General features: G+C 41.3%; 1 protein-coding gene across 2 annotated transcripts in view; it reads left to right on the forward strand.

Moving 5' to 3' along the window:
- prlra (prolactin receptor a) overlaps window positions 1-9,135 on the forward strand; it is a 15,615-nt gene extending 6,480 nt beyond the window's left edge. For both annotated transcript variants that reach the window (XM_020600936.1, XM_020600935.1), the window contains exons 2-9: window positions 2,837-2,934; window positions 4,090-4,222; window positions 4,684-4,853; window positions 5,604-5,770; window positions 6,120-6,261; window positions 6,843-6,939; window positions 7,598-7,667; window positions 7,765-9,135. In XM_020600936.1, the coding sequence (XP_020456592.1) occupies window positions 2,865-2,934; window positions 4,090-4,222; window positions 4,684-4,853; window positions 5,604-5,770; window positions 6,120-6,261; window positions 6,843-6,939; window positions 7,598-7,667; window positions 7,765-8,799 (1,884 nt within the window). In that variant the 5' untranslated portion in view covers window positions 2,837-2,864 and the 3' untranslated portion in view covers window positions 8,800-9,135. The remainder of the gene's footprint in view (window positions 1-2,836; window positions 2,935-4,089; window positions 4,223-4,683; window positions 4,854-5,603; window positions 5,771-6,119; window positions 6,262-6,842; window positions 6,940-7,597; window positions 7,668-7,764) is intronic.
- Window positions 9,136-10,111: the final 976 nt, after the last annotated feature.

Here is a 10,111-nt window from a genome sequence, read left to right on the forward strand (position 1 = left end):
CTGGTATCGGTTTCATATATTCGTTTACACAAACTACAACAAATTTACAAATTATGTACCTGTATTTCCTGACAAGAGGAGACATCAGTAACTGTTACTTAACTGAAACATGAACCACTTGTCTGTCTTTCCAAACCTGCTAATCTGCTTTGTGTTTGTGTGATCCTCACTGTTTCCTTCCCCATGTACAGCTGGAGTCGTACTGATACTTCGTAGTGATGCTTGCTACTGGGGACCACTTACTCTGGGCCTCTATGGAAGGCAGCTGTTATTCTCTACCTTTAAATCAAGCATGATTTAGTATGTAAACAGCTCACTTGGCCTATTTTGTTTGCTCTGCATGTAAAAAAGTAGATTAATATAAACCTGAAATACGTGACTGTGCAGTCAATCATTGTGGATATATTGTGTACTTTGTACACTTGTTTTCTTTAACCTCCCAAAAGAGATGAGAACCAGGTTATTAGAAATGGAACTGCTGTAGATCCACTGCTGTGGTGCTCAGCTGTGTCAGTCAGTGCTCTAGAGAATGCTGTGACCCTGCATGAGAAAGAAACATTCCTTATTGGACTGTATTTTTTTATTAATCACCTTTGCAAAGGTGGGCTGTTGTGCGGCCGTGCCCGAGGGGATCGTCTTGCTTCACTGCTTACATTTTACCTCAGCATGTCATTTGACACGTCTTCTGCTCACCTTTTGAAATTGAGAGGCCACTGACGAACACAAATTGTAAGTCATTTATATTCACTAGTCTATTTAGTAGTCAGTTTAGTCTCATAATGACCTGACTGACTCATTTGTGATTTTTTTATACATTGCACAACACCAAGATGAAAACAGCACATTTACCAAGCATTCATCTCACGGGTTTTTATTTACCTCACAGCAGAACAGCTGCACCTTATTAATCAGAGCATGAGAAATATGACATTGCATGAAGTTACTTATTTATAGATTATGCAGGCACACTTCTGGGTATTATTCAACTGTTGGAAAGCTTGTGCTCAATTTTAAGATATGAGACATTTTTACGTAAATGCTTTAAATGTTAGTTGCTTGTATATAACGTTTTCAAGTTTCTGATTTTAACTGTGTCCACGCAATGAGGTCACCACGCTAAACTTGTATACAGTTACATACAATTGTGGAGTATTGGGCCAGCAAGCCAGGAGCTAAAAGTATGTTTGTTTTCTAAGATGACTATAAAAGTTAAGGGGTGGATGGTAAAATTACCATGTCCATGCAAATTCTCAGTCATCCAGGTCATAGTATGCTGAAAAAACCTAGAAGAAGGCATCTGGACGTAGTTTTAGAGATGCCAGATGCCTTCTTCTAAGTTTTTTCAGCATGGTAGAATTAACCAATAAGACAAGGGGCAGAGTGCTCCTTTGGTAAAACAGAAAGAAAGGGTAAAATAGAGTGTACTCCTGCTAGGAATCCATTGAACAGAGTTTAAACAAAATGCTCAGACCACTATTATCTGTAAGAGCTCCATGCTGCTGGCCAGTACTGTCCCGGCTTAGCAGCTTATTCTGTTTGGGCTACAGGTTACGTAAGAAAGCTATATGCAGCAGGAGGCTAATCCAGTGCCTTAATGCCAATTATCAGCTCATGGTGACTTTGAAATTAAGGCACCATAAGAGTTGATAACGGTTGGGATTTGAGTTGTTATATTATGTGTAACAGCCTTTAAACAAGCTGCCTCCAAAAGTACTGCTAAAGCAGAATAGCTTTGTTATTTCAATCATCAAACATGACTACTAATTTAAATTTATGTTAGCATACCAACAGACATGATCACTGAAAAAAAGGAAACACTGGGTCTTTGGATTTACACAAATTATGCTAGCATATGCAATGCAATTCATTCATGTTTCCTCTGTTAACATAAAGAAAATGATGCTGGTCTTACACATTATCATTGTGTGGGACCGATGTACACATTACAATCAAGTAAATCCAACAAATCTTTTTTTTCAGTGTAGGTGCCCCACACCCATGGTCTGATTTGAAGCATACTGTAAATCATACTGTGAAGTGCATATACTGTCAAGTCAACAACACACAAATCCAAAAGTAGTTGGTAGGGGAGTACTTTTACATGCCAAAACTCGTCTTTGGTATGATAATTCACACAAGGCCTGGGTTGACATTCTTAGAAATATCACATAATCTCTGTACTTTCATAGTAGCACCCCCGTGTTTTCACCCAAGCTCAGTGTTAATGCTTTAAACAAAGTGTGGATGAAAATAAACATACATAGCAAAGAGCCACTCTACAGTAGGTCACGCTGTTGGGACAGAGGGGGCAGACAGGAGTGTGTGGGGCAGGCACGCTAGAAAAGCTCCACATCAAAATAGCAACATTTTAGAGACAAAGAGTTTCCCAGCTATTCAAGGGAATAATGGCTTATTACTGGCTTAAATATAAAGTACAACTGCAAAATATGTAATATGTATGTTTGTGATGTGCCTGTGCTATTAAGCATCACATCACACGTGCATTTTGTCACATGCAAATAAGAAGCAAATTTTGGAGCAGCTCAACAAACACTCTGGCAGATGTTATGTTTCTGTTTTCCATTTTTGCATTTTGCCAAAATGATTTTCAGAACCCGGATCTTTGGGCGGTAAACAGGGCATGTGAAAATGAAAGCGTGTCAGCTACTGTAGGCAGTTGTCCTTTGTCAAAACAAGCATGTTGTGACTCAATACAAGATGTGCAGTTCTGCTGTTGGGAACAGCATTAAAAAATTGTGGGTCATATGATTTGTCAAGAGCACAAATCAGACAGTTTCCCCATCCTCACTTTTTTTTTTATTTCTCTTTTCAACAGCCACGGTACACGGTTTTGTGGTGCCAGGATGAAGAAAGTCATGGACACTGCCCTGCTGTTGTTGCTGCTATTCTTCACAGTGCATGCAAACAGAACACGTAAGTGTTTAGATGATTGAAACACAGTCTCAACTGGCTCTTACGTTTCTGACAATGAATTAAGACCTTTGAGAGGATCTTCTGCTGATATGAATCATGCCAGGCAAAAACAATTCTCAGAAGACCTGTGATCAAGAACTGCTGATTTGCATAAAGCTGTCAAGTTTCTTTTGATCAACCACAAATTAGCCTCAAGGGACTTAACAACCTCTCCAGCTTACAATACCCTCTGCCCTTAGAACCTGGAATTTGATGAGGAAAACTTCCCCGAAAAAAAAAACTTTAATGGGGAAAAAAAGTTGGAAGAAACCTTATAGAGTAACAGAGGATGGGTGCAAAAGATGTCACGTGTAACACAGTAATGTCAAAGAGTTCAGGAAGCCACAGTTAAACAGCCTGTCTCTAAATAGAGACAATTTAGTCCTGTGACATCCATCCATCCATCCATCTTCATCCGCTTCATCCAGGATCGGGTCGTAGGGGTAATAGCCTGAGCAGAGCCTCCCAGACTTCCCTCTCCCCACACACCTCCTCTAGTTCCTCAGGAAGAACCCCAAGGCGTTCCCAGGCCAGCCAGGAGATGTAGTCTCTCCAACATGTCCTGGGTCTGCCCCAAGGCCTTTTCCCCAGAAGGGACATGCCCGGAATACCTCCCCAGGGAGGCGTCCACGGGGCATCCTAAACAGATGCCCGAGCCACCTCAACTGGTTCCTGTGACAAACTTTTAAAAAGAGTAACAGTCCTAGAGTAACAACTAAACGCTTAAAGGAATCACTGGAGCAGGTTAATAGAGATCATGTGGAATGACCTCAAGAACTCATACTGGGAGTCTTAAAAATATGGTAATTTTGTAAGGAAGCCGCTTCCAGAGTTCCTCCTGAATGTTGTGAAGGTCTGATCCACAGCTACCAGACACACTTGTTGAGGTTATTGCTGCCAAAGGAGGTTCCACAGGTTATTAAATCCACCAACCTTCCGACCAGTACTGAATGTTTAGCGGGTAAGACACAAAATATTCTAATAGTTTGTGTTTGTCAGTGCGTCATATACCATTTTATGACCAGTTAATGCAGAAAACCAGGCCATTCCAAAGGGCTCAGACACTTTAGAATTTGCTTTCTTTTCCTCTTCCTATATACTGCTGTCTGTCTTTAGACTACAGACCACCAGGGAAACCAACACGGGCCAGATGTCGTTCTCCTGAAAAAGAGACCTTCACCTGCTGGTGGGAACCGGGCTCTGATGGAGGACTGCCCACCACCTACGCCCTGTACTATCGCAAAGAAAAGTGAGTGGCTCCCACTACCATGCAGTGACACATTTACTTCATTTTGTTTTACTTTGGAAAATGTATTACTTTACTGATGGGTGCACACAGTGAGAATCAGTGGTGCGGTTGGATTGTTAGCAGGCACCAATATGTTCATCATCATAAAAGAGGTCTAAGGTGTACATTAGGAGCTGGATTGATCTCGTCCAGACTGTGGAGCTCTGTGCGTCTATGTGTATAATCAGTATTCAATTAGATCAAGCTAGACTATCTAAATAATTAAAAATATCAGTATGGAGAACTCTCAGGCACTTCATAGTTATTTTCAACACCTTCTTGAAAACAAAACATTCTAGAGATTAGGTTGGACATAATAACATAACATTGTAGCATGAAGAATGTATGCTATTCTTCAGAAAATACAACAGTGCAGTACAGCAGAATGATTACACACCTGTGTGTCCCTGCCCGTCTTACAGCTCTGACACAGTATACGAGTGTCCTGACTACCACACAGCTGGGGAGAATTCCTGCTTCTTTAACAAGAACGATACATCCATCTGGATCAACTACAACATCACCGTGGTGGCCACCAACGCACTGGGCAGCACCTTCTCTGACCCTGTGGATATAGATGTGGTGTACATTGGTGAGGGACTGAGCTCTCCCATAAGGATTTAAAAAGTAGATTTTTTACTCAGGCCTACACAGCTGCTCAGTGGCAGACTGGGTTACGCTGGGGCAAATGCTCTTTGAATGTACTGAGGTGGAAGGTCACCATTTTACTTGATGATCAAACAATGCAAAAGACAATGAGTGATTTAAATGTTGTAATATTCTGTATATTTTATTTTTGCTTACAAATCCAAAGAAAATACCCAAACAAAAAAAGGAACTGATAGTTCTAGTAAGAACTGCCAGGCTATTCTTACCCTCAGTTATTCTCCAGTATTATACATACTGTAAATACTCATAGAATTAACTTTGACATCTCTACTACTGTAGGTCCACTGACCTTATTTGTTTATCAGGCCTAAGCAATATTTATTTCCTTGTCTACGCTGTCAACTGTGAGTCTCCAAGTAGATAACCTAAAGCCTAAAACATTAACATTTATCTCGATCATGTTATCACACATGCATCAACAAATATTTGGAAGGTCATTCCTGTCATGGCAGAGACGTGTCCATTGATTTACAGTTACATACAGTAGAAGAAGCGACATTAGAAGCTCCTGCTGTAGTGGTTTAGCCTGATGCCTTACACAGTCGCAGTTGGCTTTCATCCTGTTTCTGTGCTACAAACATTATTATCAAAGTAAAGTTTTTTCTCCTCCTACCTCTCAGCCACACAAACAGAAACCATCCTGTCTCATTCACATTTTTTGGTCTCTCCTCAGTCAAGCCTAATCCTCCAGAGAAGGTGACAGTGACTGTAATGGAGGACAAAGGCTGGCCCTTTCTCCGGGTGTCATGGGAACCGCCACATAAGGCTGACACCCGCTCCGGCTGGATCACTCTCATCTACGAGCTGCGTGTCACGTTGGAGGGGGAAGATGACTGGGAGGTATGTATCTCATTGCTCATGCAAGGGAGCAGCCTGCAAATTAAAATGTTTGTATAGTGTTGATTGTGTAATGTGAAGCTAGAATTCAAGCCTCAAGCCAGTGAACTAGCTGAAGTGTCATTGACAAGGGCGCTGAATAACCACTGAGGTGTGCACGGCAGTTGACTTTAACCTTGGGCCTCTTGGTGGATATTGACAAGATAGTAATTTTTCACCAGGAAGATGTTTCTGATTAATTTCCTCATAAAATCAAATAAGGTTTGATTTTGTATATTAACATTTATAATGTATGTATTGACAACTTGAAGGACCGAATGGACAGGGTCAACTGTGTGTGTTATATTTCCAGATGCACCTCGCAGGCCAGCAGAAGCTGTTTAACATCTTCAGCCTGCGGTCAGGTGGTACATACCTTGTCCAGGTGCGCTGTAGGCCCGATCATGGCTTTTGGAGTGAATGGAGTTCCACTTCGTACATCAAAGTTCCTGACTGTAAGCCATCCACCTATAATTATCTACAGTTCACTGTACAACATGCTGTGCATTTTTTATATTAGACAGAGTGTGTGCATTAAAGGAGCAGTTCCACATTTTGGGAAATATGTTTTTTGTGTGTTTGCCAGGAGTTAGATGAGATATTAATACAACCCTGCAAATCTATATATACCCAGATATGAAGTTGCACCTAGCCTTGCTCTGTTGAAAGGTTAAGAAAGGCACTTTTCATTGGTTTAATCCATTCAAAACACCAAGTGTAAAAATGGCACATTGTGGTTTTACTTTGAGTTATGCACTGGTATTTCTTGGCTTGGAGCAGTATTTCCTCCCTAAACATTCCATTTTAACACTTTGATTTATGATACAGGTTAAAGGACTAATTCACTCGCTCATCTGCTAGTACTTCACTGGAGCACTGAAGCATGTGCTTCCTCTAGGCCGTACACTTCTGGCCAACCTCCTGGCTGCCCTGTAGTTGAGTCCCAAGCCTCTGAAGTCTTCTCCCAGGAGAGTGGTCCAGAGACAGACCAAAGCTATATATTGTGTTGAAGCACTCATGTTGTTATGTCTTACAGATTTTCATCGGGAGAAGTCTGTGTGGATCCTCATTACTGTCTTTTCTGCATTCATCTTTCTCATACTCACATGGTTGCTGCACATGAACAGCCACAGGTAAAACAGTGATTGACTTCCTTATGCAAGTGGTTAGCACTGTTGCCTCAGAACAAGAATGTTCTAGGTTTGAACCTTTCAGCCAACTTTGCAGAGTTTGCATATTCTTCCTGTGCCTCATGGGTTTCTCTGGGTGCTCTGGGTTACTCCTACAGTCCAAAGATACTGTATGTGTGTAAGGTAGATCAGGGTTAGGTTGATTGGACATGCTAAATTTCCCAGAAGGTTGTGTCAGGCAGGGCATCCAGGGAAAAACTGTGCCAAATGGAATATATGGATCAAGTGAGTCACTGTAGCAACCTCTGGTGGGGAGTGGTAAAAAGGACAGATTGATTATTAATAAACACATCATGGTATATGCTACAGAGACCCAGAGCAGCTGTAATTTTAGTATTATTTATTTTCTATTTATGCCAGCTGTCGTTTTGTTATTGCAAATGCAAGATAATAAAAACCCACAAAGAAACAGTTTAGTATCTTGAGATACTGCCATACTTAAGCTTGGATTCTAAAATAAAAAGGCTGCTACCACTCTGCGCTTTTATACATAGTATAGCATCAAGTGAAGTATTGATTTAATTATCGTCCTATATTTATTGGGGTTTTTTGCTGCTGACAAGCCCTGACATGGATCTCTCTTTGTTTTATCATGTTGAAGTCTGAAGCATTGTATTCTGCCACCAGTCCCTGGTCCTAAAATCAAAGGATTTGATAACCAGCTTCTCAAGGTAAAGTAGCAGCATATGAAATAATGTTATGATGTACACAATAACTTTCTTAATCTGCTGCAAACAGTCACTGAGCAATTTTCCTCTCTGTGTGTAGAATGGAAAGTCTGAGGAGGTCTTCCATGCAATGGTAGTGTCTGATTTCCCCCCAGTCACAACATCCAACTATGAGGACTTGCTGGTGGAGTACCTCGAAGTGTATGTCCCAGAGGAGCAGAAGCTGATACTGGAGGAAAGCAAGTATCTACACAAACTTGAGGGCTCCACATCTGACAACGACTCTGGCCAGGGCAGCCTTGAAAGCCATACTCTGCTGATGGATAAGAGGGAAGAGACAAAAGAAGAAGAGAGGCTAACAGGTCAGGAAGGCAGTCAAACAGGGATGGGGCCACAGAGGCACCAGAAGGACTGGGATGAGGAAAAGCCTTATGCTCATGAAGACATCGTTAGCCCTGCGATGTCAAGTGGGAGGGTGAAAACCTGGCCTTCTGTGTTTTCTCCACTGCCCCAGTACAGCTCAGGCCCAAAGAGCCAACTGAGCTCACTTAAGATAGCCAAACAGCACTGCCTCTCTGACAGCCTGTTTTCCTCCTACAATGCCGAGCCTGGCCACAACACCAAGAAGGCTATCGGACCAAGCTGGGAGTTCTGCTTCAGTAACAAGCAACCGCAACTCCAGGCCCACAGTGATGTCAACATCTCCAGCATTGGCCGCAACCAAGCACCTGTTTTTCGGCAGTCACCCGCTCACCAGTCCACTGAGTATGTTGAAGTCCTGAGGGTCAATGAGGAGGATATGGTGCTCCTCCAGCCTGTTGTGTTAGGCAGCAGCCACGGTAAAGGCTGGCCCCCGACACATCAGGTGGAGGTCTACAGCAAGGTGAAGGAGGTAGACAGTGACAACACAGTGCTGCTACAGAAAGAGGTGATGGATGAGGAGGTGGACAGGTGTCCTTGTGAGGACCAGGAGGTGAATGGAGCAACAGAGAGTTGCTACACATCATCCGACATTACTACCACCCAGAAGCCTGCAGGTTGCAGTCATGCTGCCATGCCGGCCCAGGATGAGATGGTCCTGGCAGCAAGTGGTTATGTTGACACTGCCACCATGTTCACACTGCCTACTTACTAGGTGTGCGGGACACTGCATGACCTGTTTTACGTAGGGACTGAGACTAACACTGGATGAGCCCTTCAGATGTGGTTGAAAAGCTAATATTTTGCTCTCACACAAATACTTTTTACTGATGACACTGCAGTGACACGTTTTGAGGATCTGAAAGAGTTTGACTGAATAATCTGATTAATAACTGTCATTCAACTTCATAACAGATATAACTGATTGTATAAATTATCGTCATAATGACTAATTATATGTCTCTCATAAATATTTTGTCATCACTGGCACATAATCATGTTTCACACCAGGAACATTTTTAAATATACTGCTCTTGTGTGTGTGTGTGTGTGTGTGTGTGTGTGTGTGTGTGTGTGTGTATGTGTGTGTGTGTGTGTCAATGAAAACCAAGAAAGTGGACACACTCTATTTTTATTTCAGAGACTATTTTGCATATATACTGTACATTTATTCCGGCTTTGATTGGTTAAGTAGTAAATTTAAAAATGTTTGGACAAATAGGTTTAGTTTTTTTGGATGGGAAAATGATACTTCGCTGGCCATGTACATCACAGCCTCTATTATTTAATAGTGTGATATCATTGTGTTTCCTCTTTTTTTGTGTGTGTGTGTACAGGTGTGTGTATCTACTGTATGTATAGCTTTATAAAGAGTCAACCGCACATACACTAAATGAAACAGCACTTTCTATAAAAATCATGTTTTTCAAATTTTGTTTCTATAAAATTTAAAGCATTATATTGCTATTGTCGCCTGTTCGCAATAATCAGTCAGTAAGTGTAAAAATTGATTGATCAGTATCTTCTGATTCTATAGCTAGTCAACAGAAATTGGCAAAAAAAGGAAGATATGAAAAGCTGACTTGTATCAAATATGATGTAACTGGATAAAACAAGCTGGGTGTTAATAATCACTAATGATGTTAATCGTTATAATATATATTATTTTTATTATAATGAATATCTTGTAAATCTTACTCAACTGTGTATTATTATTATTAATTTTAATAAATAACCAGGAGGAGCTAAGAATAAATTAGAAGTGGTGCTTCAACTATTTGTCTATCCTTTAACCCTTGTGGTAGTGGAAACGTGCAGGACCCAATAAAGATGCCTGGAGACTCGGAGTAGCTTCGAAGAATTCTTTTATTTCATGCAGCATGGAGAGAAGTCGTACACAACTTAGCAGTCGCGCAGAGTTCTCTATCTGACTGGTAAAGGGCAGTCCCTTTTATACCAAAAGTGATACAATTACACATCTATAAAACTCATACCATTGTCTCATATCTAACAACCCACATATCGTC

Source organism: Monopterus albus, unplaced genomic scaffold, assembly GCF_001952655.1.
Source record: "Monopterus albus unplaced genomic scaffold, M_albus_1.0 scaffold49.1, whole genome shotgun sequence".
Classification (NCBI taxonomy): domain Eukaryota; kingdom Metazoa; phylum Chordata; class Actinopteri; order Synbranchiformes; family Synbranchidae; genus Monopterus; species Monopterus albus.